A 12,976-nucleotide genomic window follows, 5' to 3' on the forward strand; every position below is an offset into this window, starting at 1 on the left:
GGGGGCTCCACCATGGCTTTCAAACATAATGAACAAGTAGGTTCCTCTGTGTCAGACATCGATTAAACAGACTAGCAATGAGACTAGCAAGCTTGGAAAACACTTTAAAACAAGTTTACAAGCAATATAAAAAACGTTTACTGCGCCCTTTAAAGAAACACACATTTTCCCAAATTTTGAAATAACAGTGAAAAAATGCAGTTACACTAACGAAATTTTTACAGTGTATGTAATAAGTTAGCAGAGCATTGCACCCACTTGCAATAGATGATTAACCCCTTAATAACCAAAAACGGAATAACAAATGACAAAAACATTTTTTTAAACAGTCACAACAACTGCCACAGCTCTACTGTGGCTTTTTTACCTCCCTCAATATGACTTTTGAAGTCTTTTGAGCCCTTCAGAGAAGTCCTAGATTAAACATGCCAGCAACCGTTTTAAAATACACTTTTATAAGAGTATGTATCTCTATTAATAAGCCTGATACCAGTCGCTATCACTGGCATTTAAGGGCTTTTACTTACATTACTTCGGTATCATGCAGCATTTTCTAGCAAATTCCATCCCTAGAAAAATATTTTTAACTGCACATACCTTAATGCCAGTAAAACCTGCACGCTATTCCCCCATCTGAAGTTACCTCACTCCTCAGAATATGGTGAGAACAGCAAAGGATCTTAGTTACTTCTTGCTAAGATCATAGAAAACGCAGGCAGATTCTTCTTCTAATACCTGCCTGAGATAAACAGTACACTCCGGTACCATTTAAAAATAACAAACTTTTGATTGAAGAAATAAACTAAGTATAAAACACCACAGTCCTCTTACGACCTCCATCTTAGTTGAGAGTTGCAAGAGAATGACTGGGTATGGCAGTGAGGGGAGGAGCTATATAGCAGCTCTGCTGTGGGTGATCCTCTTGCAACTTCCTGTTGGGAAGGAGAATATCCCACAAGTAATGGATGATCCGTGGACTGGATACACTTAACAAGAGAAATTTGGGTTCAGTGTCCCTGTCCCTTATATCATGTGAAAGACATAAGAAAGACAATCACAGACTCATAAATGTAAATACAGTGATGTCTTCCACATGTTCATTCGGAATTGGTGCCTCCGAATATGTTCATATAAATACACTGTGCACAACTTGAAAAATAAGTTTTTTTTTTTAATTGTATTTTGACTTGAATGTCCCTTTAACTAAGAAAAAGGCTCCAAAATGATTACTTTTATTACCCAAATGCATTTAAAATGCGACATTCTCTCTTCAAAAACATCTAGATAATAATTATTAGATAAACACACCAATTATATGCCTAGTAAGAAAAGTTCATCAAATGATTTATCAACAAAAATCCCCATAGACTTTAATAGTCAATTTTGTAGAAAGACATGGCTAGATCAATGTGTTATAAGCAAACACAGAACACATCCACAGTATATAAATATGCATTTTATGTTCAGAAATGTCTAGTAGATGATCTTGCATTAATGATCACATAAAATTAAACAGAGTTGGTAAAAATAAACTTTATTTTTCTTCTATGGAAGAAACAAAAACATCACAATTGTATGGAGGAGGCATTCCTACATAAGTCATTGAGAATTTTGTGAAGTCTGGTGCAACAGTTGCCAGGTATATTTTTGCTTTTTGTTTACAGACACCTGCTGTAGTTATTTTGTGTCAGATTACAAAATCAAATAATGCATTAGAGAGATTTACTTTTATAAAGAAAATATTTGTCAACTATGAAGTGAGGAGCTGCGGCAGATTTTTGCAAGAAGAAATCTTCCAGTTTGTGGATTTCTTAGTTGTCTTGAAATATCAGCCTGTGTCACGGCAACTTTATTCCTTGTGCCAGTGGCAAATCTTTACTGTAATTTATAGTGCTAAGGAAAAATAAAACATGATGATCATATACATAGAATCAGTACGTATACTTTACATTTGATGGTTATGGTACAATGCATCTAAAAGAAAATATATAACAACATGGTAACTTGACTACCAAATTTTCGATTAAGCCATAAATATAAATTTAGTTTCAGATCAGTCCTAGACAATTTGTTGCCCCTTCTACCATAGCTCACAAATTACGCACTCATCCTCAGCATACTCCTCTTATGCGCTACCTACACAAATGCTCCTGCAATGCTGAACGACAGTGGAGAAAGTTTTGCTGTTTTTTCTGACTTTCTTAACTAAAAGTTCATCTTGCACTCTTACTACTCTGCTGTTAACTTCTCAAAGCAGGATTACTTTCCTACACTAATCTCTACTTTTTCTTCAAACCCAAAAACATAAATTATGCTTACCTGATAAATTAATTTCCATCAGTATGGGAAGAGTCCACAGCTGCATTCCTTACTTGTGGGAAATACTGAACCTGGCCACCAGGAGGAGGCAAAGACACCCCAGCCAAAGGCTTTAACGACCTCCCCCACACTTCCTTATAACCCCAGTCATTCTGCAGAGGGAACAAGGAACAGTAGGAGAAATATCAGGGTGAGAAAAAGGCGCCAGAAGAAAAAAAATTTAAATTTAGTGCCGGCCCATCGGAGAACACGGGCGGGACCTGTGGAATCTTTTTATACAGATGGAAATTAAATTATCAGGTAAGCATAATTTATGTTTTCCATCTTAATATGGGAAGAGTTCACAGCTGCATTCCTTACTTGTGGAAAACATATACCCAAGCTCTAGAGTACACGGAATGCTAACGGGAGGGAAAAAAGAAAGGCGGGACCCTAATCTGAGGGCACCACAGCCTGCAAAAACTTTTCTCCCCGAGGCTGCTTCAGCAGAAGCAAAAACATCAAACTAGTAAAATTTGGAAAAAGTATGTAAGGAGAACCAGGTAGCCGCCTTACAAATCTGATCCATAGAGGGCCCTCATTTTTGAAGCCCAAGAGGAAACCACTGCTCTCGTAGAATGAGCCGTAATCCTCAGAGGGAGGCTTATGTCCCGCGTCTCTATGCTAAATGGATGACACTCCTCAGTCAAAAAGATAAGGAAGTCGAAGAGGGCCCTCTGACCCCTATGCTTCCCGGAAAGGAGAACAAACAGAGAAAGAGGTTTGTCTAAATCCTTCGTGGCCCGAAGATAGAACTTCAAGGCACAAACCACATCCAGAAATATGTTGTAAATGTTCCTTCAACGAAAAAGAATTAGGACATAAGAAGGGAACCAATATCTCTTGATTGAAGTTGCAAATTGACACAACCTTAGGAAGAAAACCTAACTTGGTTCGTAGAACTGCCTTATCGGCATGAAAAGCCAGATAAAGAGGGATGCATTGCAGGGCAGCAATCACAGATACTCTGCGTGCATAAGCAATAGCCAATAGAAAAGCAACCCTCCAAGACAATAATTAATGTCTACTTCATGCATAGGCTCCAACAGAGCCCATTGCAAAACTTTAAGAACAAGATTTAAACTCCAAAGAGGAGCCTTAGATCTAAACACAGGTCTGATCCCAGCAAAGCCTTAACAAATGGCTGCACATCTGGAAGCTCAGCTAACCTTTAGTGCAGCAACACAGACAGGGCCAAAAACTGTCCCTTTAGGAGGACTTGCAGAAAAGCCCTTCTCCAGTTCATAAGGTCCTCCACACCTTATGATAGATGCGACGAGCAACCAGCTTACAAGCTTGAATGAGAGTAAAAATAACTCTCTCAGAAACCCTCCCTATGGTTAGGGGACTAAGCGTTCAATCTCTACGCAGTCAGCCTCAGAGAATCTAGACATTGATGAACAAAGAGACCTTGGTCAGCAGATCCCTGCGACAAGGTAACTTCAACGGAGGAGATCATGACATCTCCCTAGATCCGTGAACCATATCCTTTGCGGCCAAGATGGAGCATCAGTATCATTAACACCTGCTTGACTCGAGCCACTACACTAGGAAGTAGTGGTAATGGCCAGAAAGGATAAATTAGATTGAACCTCCAAGGCACCGCTAATGATTCGGTTAGCTCCGCCTGAGGATCCCTGTACATCGACCCATATCTGGGTAGCTTAGTATTGAGTAGAAACTCAACCTCCACCTTAGGGACCGTTTGCCATAAGTCCCGTGTGGTGGCGTCTATTGGAAACATTTTTCTGAATATAGGAGGGGGTGAGAAAGGCACACCGGGTCTATCCCACTCCTTAGTAACAATTTCAGTAAGTCTCTTAGGTATAGGAAAAACGTCAGTACTCGTCGGTACCGCAAAATATTTATCCAACCTACACATTTTCTCTGGGATTGCAACTGTGTTACAATCATTCAGAGCCGCTAACACCTCCCCTAGTAATACACGGAGGTTTTCCAGCTTAAACTTAAAATTTGAAATGTCTGAATCCAGTTTATTTGGATCAGATCCGTCACCCGCAGAATGAAGCTCTCCGTCCTCATGTTCTGCAAATTGTGACGCAGTATCAGACATGGCCCCTAGCATTATCAGCGCACTCTGTTCTCACCCCAGAGTGATCCTCGTTTACCCCTAAGTTCTGGCAATTTAGACAAAACTTCAGTCATAACATTAGCCATGTCTTGTAAAGTGATTTGTAATGGCCGCCCTGATGTACTTGGCGTTACAATATCACGCACCTCCTGAGCGGGAGATGCAGGTTACTGACACGTGAGGCAAGTTAGTCGGCATAACTTCCCCCTCGTTGTCTGGTGAATGTTGCTTAACATGTACAGATTGGCTTTTATTAAAGTAGCATCAATGCAATTAGTACATAAATTTCTATTGGCTCCACCTTGGCTTTTGTACATATTGCACAAAGAGATTCCTCTGTGTCAGACATGTTTAAACAAACTAGCAATTAGACTAGCAAGCTTGGAAATACTTTTCAACTAAATTTACAAGCAATATGCAAAACGTTACTGTGCCTTTAAGAAGCACACAAAAACTGTCACAGTTGAATAACAATGAACCGGATTAGTTATAGAAACCAAATTTTCACAGTAAATGCATAAATTTAGCAAAGGATTGCACTCATTAGCAATGGATGATTAACCCTTAATATCAGAAAAAAACGGGATGACAATTGAAAATGTAAACGTTTTTATCACAGTCAAAGCACAGTCTCACAGGTCTGCTGTGAGTGATTACCTCCCTCAAAACTAGTTTTGAAGACCCCTGAGCTCTGTAGAGACGTCCTGGATCATGCAGGGAGAAGAAGGCAGACTGTGACTGAATTTCTAATGCGTAGTAAAAGCGCCAAAATAGGCCCCTCCCACTCACAATACAACAGTGAGGGAAGCTCAGTAAACTGTTTTAATTCAAAACAAACGACAGCCATGTGGAAAATAACGCCCAAACAATTTTTCACCAAGTACCCTCAGATAATTAAACGATTTAACATGCCAGCAAACGTTTAAAATCTTAATTTATGAAATGTCATTAAAAGCCTGCTGCTAGTCGCTCACACTGCAAGTTAGGCTAAAAGTTATATGCATACAGTATTTTCCCAGTGAAGTGCCATTCCCCAGAAATACTTAAATGTAAACATACATACATATCAGCCTGATACCAGTTGCTACTACTGCATTTAAGGCTGTACTTACATTATATCGGTATTAAGCAGTATTTTCTCAGTTCAATTCCATTCCTTAGAAAATAATATACTGCAACATATCTCTTTGCAGGTGAACCTGCCCGCTGTCCCCTGTTCTGAAGTTACCTCACTCCTCAGAATGGCCGAGAACAGCAATGGATCTTAGTTACGGTCCGCTAAGATCATATACAAAAACTCAGGTAGATTCTTCTTCAAATGCTGCCTGAGAAGAAAACAACACACTCCGGTGTCGTTTAAAATAACAAACTTTTGATTGAAGATATAAAAACTAAGTTTAATCACCACAGTCCTCTCACACATCCTATCTATTAGTTGGTGCAAGAGAATGACTGGGTGTGACGTAGAGGGGAGGAGCTATATAGCAAGCTCTGCTTGGTGATCCTCTTGCACTATCCTGTTGGGGAGGAGTTAATATCCCATAAGTAATGGATGACCCGTGGACTGACTACACTTAACAGGAGAAAAAAGGATTGTCTGCTGAGGAAATCCGCTTCCAGTTGTCCACAACCCAGAATGTGGATCGCTGACCGTGAATAAATGTGGGTCTCCCCCACACCAGAATCCAAGATACTTCCCTCAGAACTAGGGAGCTTCTCGTTCCCCTCCCCTGATGGTTGATGTAAAACCACCTAGGTATATTGTCTGATTGGAATCTGATTAACTGGGATGAACCCCAGCAGAGGCCAAGCCTTCAGAGCATTTGTATATTGCCCGAAGATCCAAAAAGAGATTAGGAGGGAGCTTTAACTCCTGAGACCCATAGGCCCTGTGCCTTCCTAGCACCCCAAACAGCTCCCCATCTGACAGACTCGCAAGCGAAGGTCACAATCACCCGGAATGGTCATGAGACAGATGTCCCTCAGGACAAGTGTTTTGGACAAAACCACCAAGAGAGCGATTCTCTCGATCTGTTGTCCAGAGAAATCCATTGAGAACAGATCTGAATGATCGCCACTATTCAGCATGCTCAGGTTGCAACCAGTCTGAGGTGAAACAGGCAAAGGAAATGATGTCCATTGCTGGACACCATGAGACCAATCACCTCCATACACTGAGCCACATATGGCCTTAAGGAGATCTTGGAGGGCAAGAAATGTTGAAGCTAGCTTGCAACGTTTTTGGTCTGTTTAGAAATATTCTCATGTCTATGGAGACTATAATAGTACTTGTGAATCTACCCTGGTACTTGATACAAGAGAACTCTCTCTAGATTATCTTCCATCCATGGGATCGAAAGAAGACAGGAGAGATTCCGAGATGGTCCACTCTTCAAAAAACTGGAGCCGTAGCTAGACCAAACGGAAGGCAATAAACTGGAAGTGCTGGTTCAGTGAATGCAAACCTTAGGACTGGAAGTTGTCCTTGAGGATTGGTACGTGAAGGGAACATCCTTCAGATCTATCGTGGTCCTGAACTGCCCTTTCGAATGAGGGGAAGAATGGACCTTATTGTTCTTCCATCTTGAACGAGGGGACATTAAAATCTATAGTTTAAAAACTATAGGCTAAGAATCGGATGAAAAGTTCCCTTCCTTCTTAGGGACCACGAAAAGGTTTTGAATAGTATCCCAAACCCTTTTCACTGCGATAGTCATCGGGACAATAACTCCCTAAGAGGAGCGTTTGTAACCCTGAGCTATGTCCTCCAGGGACCCATGGATCCTGCACGTCCCTGAACCAAGCGAATAAGAGCGACATACTGCCCCTACACGATCCAGAAGAGGACCGAGGGTCATGACATAGTCAATGCTCTGTCTGTTGGCCTATAAATAGACAAGGTTGAAACATAGACTGTAGCATATGAGTAAGTGCCGCTAGGGGGCGCAAAGCCCATCAGACCTGTCTACGTGTCCTGCCATGTCTGCCTGCTATTTTTTATCGTGCTTTAATAAAGGATTTTTTGTGCTTATTTTTTAATATTTTTGGGCTTTGAAGTAGTGCCTGCATCCTGTGTTCCTGGTTAATTCCCTTACCACACCTCACCTCCTATTACCCTCTTATCTCGGAGTCCAATATTTTGCTAACCACTTCAACAACAAAATAGACTCCATCAGAAATGAAATAATCTCTCACCTACACCAGCAAACTCCATCCCACTCAATAGCTCAAAAACATCAATGTCCACTAATACAGCTTCTGTATGCCCCTTTTAATGAGAATGAAAAATTCTGCCCTTATATCACCTTCCCCACCTATCTAGTTTTCTTTCACTATATGTCCCTACTCTTACTCCTAACATTTTTAATCTTTACCTCAGCATTGGTATATTTTTCTCATCCCTTAAAGATGCATTAGTCAAACCTATCCTCGGGATCCAACCCTCCCTACAACTACCACCCACACTATTTTAATTACTCAAACCTTGCCCTCTAACGTTCTGGAAAAACTAGTATATACACATCTATTACATTTCTAACATACAACTCCTTGATCGACCCTGCAATCTGGATTTTTGTCCCCCAACACTCCACAGGGACTACAATCATTAACGTTACCTAATGACCTTACAGAAAAATCTAAAGCATTTTTCTATATCAATCTTTCTTTAGCTGTCTGCAACCTTTGATACTGTTATATACCCTTTCTTGCAACAAACCATCAGGGTCCTTTGGTACTCGTATATGCCGTTTGTGGTTCTTCTCCTACCTCTCTAACCTTACTTTTAGTGTGTGTCCTTCTCTGGCACATCCTCTGCCCCTTTTACATATTGTTATTATATGATGTGCATGCAAACATAATAAAAGATATTGGGAATGTAAATATATGTTATCTAATTGGATTAAGTAATTGAACACTAAGAAAATCAAATTCAGTGAGTCCCCTGTGACATGGAATAAAGTGGTGTATTTGAAAAAATAAAATGTTGGAATGAAGACAAATTGCTAAGAGATTGTTCAGCTTCCAAAGTTGAAGCTTACAGTAGATCGTCTCATATAATGTTTCCATGAATCACTTCCTGACTCTCTACCCTCACCTGTGTGCTTCTCACCACCTAAACAATTGAATACATTAAGCAATACTAAAGCATATTTAAAGACATCATAGTGATTTAAAGAAGGCAAAATCTTATTTGAGATTAAAAAAGCTATTAGAAACATTATGCTAAAATCATTTTAAAGTAAATAATATATTATATACAGTATATATATAAAAAAATAAACACACACACACATAATATATATTATATATATATATATATATATAAATATATACACATATACACATACATACACACACATATAAACATACACACACTTATTTACTAAAATAAACTGAGCGTACAAATGCAATGTCGATTTTACATCAAATCCTGAAATAAGTCTATGCTATTCATTTAAGGTTACATTTAACCCATGTTCCTGCCATTAGGCCATTATGGTGACCATGTAATCCAATCATGACGACTGCTAATATACACAAACAGCACGTATAGCAAATACTGGCAAATGCAAGCAAATCCTCCAGGGGAAGAAGATACCACAAAATATATATTTTTAAAGAGTAAACTAGTTTCTTCATAATCTAAGTAATACAACAACATTACCCAAAAACCAAAATGAAGAGACAAACTGTGAATGACTTAAAACATCAAGCCCACAAGACCTTCCTTTTAAAAGTATTGTTGTCAGATGCAAAAAAAAAAAAACTAAACAAAAAAAAAAACAGCTCAACTGAAGTTTAAATAGAAGTCATCCCAATATGTTTTGTGCTAATGGAATGTGCCCTTCACTTTAAAAGCAAAAAATAAATAAATCTATTTTTCCTTAATTCATTACGCTGAGGAACTCCAGGAACCCCAATAAAACTATTTTGTTAGTTATTATAGAACTAAAAAAGGACAACATCCATAGTAGCCTATAAATATTACCAGAGAGGTTTAATCACACTAGATATGTATATATTTATTCTATAGATCAAGGAAAAACAAAATTAATATTCCAAGAACTGACTACCTTCAGAAGATTAGAGGGGGGTAAGGCAGATTGCCTTCTCCTGAGTGAAAGTCAAAAAAGGAGAAGAGGTTTTAAAAAGTAAAATCTTTTAAAAGACAACTTATCCTTTTGTTTCACAAGATGAAGCAAAAAACTGAAAAAAACACATTCTAATTCCAAGAAGTTAACAGACCAAGTCAAAGAACCAATTTTCCTCATGTCATGCTCAGAATTAGATCGTCTTGTGGATTTTTGGATGACAAGAGGAAACAATTGAGGGAAAAGCATACACTATCCTAAATTTTCCAAGAAATTACCAATGGCTTCTCATAAAAAGCTTGGGATCCATATTTCTGACACAATATCTTGGAAATGTTGCAGATTTTGTTATTTATAAGAGTAAAAAAAATGTGCAAACAATAAATGCAATGCCCCCCAATTATATATAGAAATATTCTCAAAACTTGATATTATAAATTGTCTTATATCTAAGTTACCTTTTATAATTAAAAAAAAAATCACACTTGGGACCGTGGACCATAGAACCTGAAAGTTTATATAAGGAAAGGGAAATCTATAAAATGAGGCAACCTCCATACAATAGAATAAACTGTTAAAATTATAATATAATATGGGAGTGAATTAAAATAAAGGCTTTCTATAATGTACTAGGCAAAAAGATTGAAATTCTGTACGCCACCAAAAATATAAAGGTCACATAACCAAAATAAAATATGAAAAGAGAGGTAAACAAAATGTATGCTTACCTGATACATTTATTATTTCCGGACATGGATAGTCCACAACGTCATTCCATTACTAGTGGGATATTCAACTCCTGGCCAGCAGGAGGAGGCAAAGAGCACCACAGCAAAGCTGTTAAGTGTAAACTGCCTTAGCCATAACCTCCAGTCATTCAGCCGAAGGAAAGGAAGAAACACAAGGGTGAAAAGGTGCCTGAGGTTTACACAAAAAACTGCTGAATCATAATTTAAAAAGGAGGGCGTAGTCGTGGACTCTCCATGTCTGGAAAGAAAGAAATTGATCAGGTAAGCATAATTTTGTTTTCTTTCCTATGACATGGAGAGTCCACAACGTTGCTCCAATTACTAGTGGGAACCAATACACAAGCTAGGAGGACACGGAATGAACAGGGAGGGGAGAAAAAGGCAGGGAGGACCTAAACAGAAGGCACAACAGCTTGAAGAACCTTTCTCCCCAAAAGAAGCCTCAGCCGAGGAAAAAGGTATGCAAAGAGGACCATGTTGCCCAGCCTTGCAAATCAGTTCCACAGACTCTTCATTTTTGAAAGCCCAAGAAGAGGAGAAAGCCCTAGTGGAATGAGCCATAATTCTCTCAGGAGGCTGCTGTCCGCAGTCCTCAGAAGCCAAACAAATCAAACCTTTACTCACCAGAGGTAGAAGTGGCCTTCTGACACTTACGCTTTCCAGAGAAAACAACAAACAGGGCAGAAGATAGTCGAAAATCTTTAGTAGCCTTGTAAGTAAAATTTTAGAGCCCACACAACATCCAAGTTATGCAAAAGACGTTCCTTTTGAGAAAAAGGATTAGGACAAAAAAGAAGGAACAACAATTACCTTATTAATGTTTCGATACGCTTACCACTTAGGGAGAAACCCCAATTTAGGACAAAGGACCGCCTTATCAGCATGAAAAATACTGTAGGAGAATCACACTGCAGAGCTGAAAGCACAGACCACTCTGCGAGCGGAAGAAATGGCAAAAAAGAAACTAAAACTTTCCCATGATAACAGTTTTATATCAAAACATGCGTTGACTCAAACGGAGCATGCTGCAAAACTTTAAGAGCTAAATTAAGGCTCCATGGGGAAGCAATAGGTTGAAACACAGGCCTAATTCTAATCAGGGCCTGTACAAAGGCTTGAATATCTGGTAGGTCCTGTCAGACGTTTGGGCAAAAGGATAGATAACAAAGAAATCTGATCCTTTAGAGTACTGACCAATAAACCCTTATCCAGTCCATCCTGAAGAAAAGACAAAATCCAGGGAATCCTCACCCGGTTTCAGGGAGAACCCCTTAGATTCACACAGAAAAGATATTTACGCCATATCTTATAGTAAAATCTTGCGAGTAACCGGTTTTCGATCCTGAATCATAGTTTCATTTACCTCTTCATTAAAACCATGTTTAGCCAGAACTATGTGTTCAATCTCTAAGCAGTTAGCTTCAGAGAATCTAGGTTTGGATGGGAGGAAAGGACACTGAAGTAGAAAGGTCAGTTCCTCTGAGGAAAAACTTTTAAGGAGTAAAGATGACATCCTCAACCTAGATCCGCGAACCAGATCCTGCAAGGCCCATACCAGGAGCTATTAGTATCACCGAAGCTCTCTCCTGTTTGATACGAGCATAGACTCATGGAAGGAGAGCAAACGTTGGAAACAGATAAGCAAGAGAAAACCTCCAAGGAACCGCTAGAGCATCTATCAGAACGGCCTGAGGATCTCTTGACCTTGAACCATACTTTGGAACCTTGGTGTCTTGGCGGGGGCACCATCAGATCCAACTCTGGAACACCCCCCACTTGAGGGATATCTGAGAGAACACTTCACTTCCAGATGAAAGGTCTGTCTGCTCAGAAAATCTGCTTCCCAGTTGTTCCCTCCTGGAATGTGGATGGCAGATAGGAGACAATTGTGGGTTTCCGCCCAGTATAGAATGCAAATCACCTCCTCATGGCTAAGGAACTCTGAGTCCCTCCCTGGTGGTGGATGTAAGCCACTGAGGTGATGTTGTCTGATTGGAAACATATAAACCCGGACCAACGACAGAGGCCACGTTGATAAGGGCATTGAAGATAGCTCTCAACTCCAAGAAGTTTATGGGAAGAGAGGACTCTTCCCCGAGACCACAGGCCCTGAGGCCTTTAGAGGGCCTCAAAACAGCTCCCCAACCTGACAGGCTGGCGTCCATAGTCACAATATCCCAGGAAGCTCTCAGAAGGCAAGATGCCCCGAGACAGATGTTCCTGTGACACCCACCACGAGAGAGAGTCTCTTGTTAGAGTGTCCAGATGTATCCTCTGAGATAAATCCAAAAGATCTCTGTTCCATTGACGGAGCATACAAAGCTGCAGGCCATAGTGCAAAAGACGTTCCTTATGTTGAAACAGATAAGCCTACGGCATATAACTAATAAAAAGGCAGGGCGCAGCAAAATGTCTCTAAGTCAGAAGACTCTAACTGCTCCATAAAAACGGTCCGGTCCCTCAGCAGTTAGAATGACACTCATAACACTGAGTGTACACAATACCCTTACACTAAAACGAGGGAAAATAAAACCAATACATACAGAGCTCGTAACACAATATAAGCCATAATTGTATGCAAACAGACCGTGCAGGGAAATATAGTGGAACATATTACTGTGTGTACATAATACGGTTTCCTTTTAGAGCCAGTCCTCCATTGTGTTAAAATAGTCACAGAAGCT

General features: G+C 39.7%; 1 protein-coding gene across 1 annotated transcript in view; it reads right to left on the reverse strand.

Moving 5' to 3' along the window:
• LOC128646928 (alpha-aminoadipic semialdehyde dehydrogenase) overlaps positions 1-12,976 on the reverse strand; it is a 340,000-nt gene that overhangs the window by 43,710 nt on the left and 283,314 nt on the right. Inside the window, exons 23-24 of the mRNA XM_053699738.1 lie at positions 8,491-8,564; positions 7,646-7,718 (exon numbers count right to left, since the gene is read on the reverse strand). Coding sequence (XP_053555713.1) covers positions 7,646-7,718; positions 8,491-8,564 — 147 coding nt within the window. The remainder of the gene's footprint in view (positions 1-7,645; positions 7,719-8,490; positions 8,565-12,976) is intronic.

The sequence above is a fragment of the Bombina bombina genome, chromosome 2 (assembly GCF_027579735.1).
Source record: "Bombina bombina isolate aBomBom1 chromosome 2, aBomBom1.pri, whole genome shotgun sequence".
NCBI classification, from domain to species: domain Eukaryota; kingdom Metazoa; phylum Chordata; class Amphibia; order Anura; family Bombinatoridae; genus Bombina; species Bombina bombina.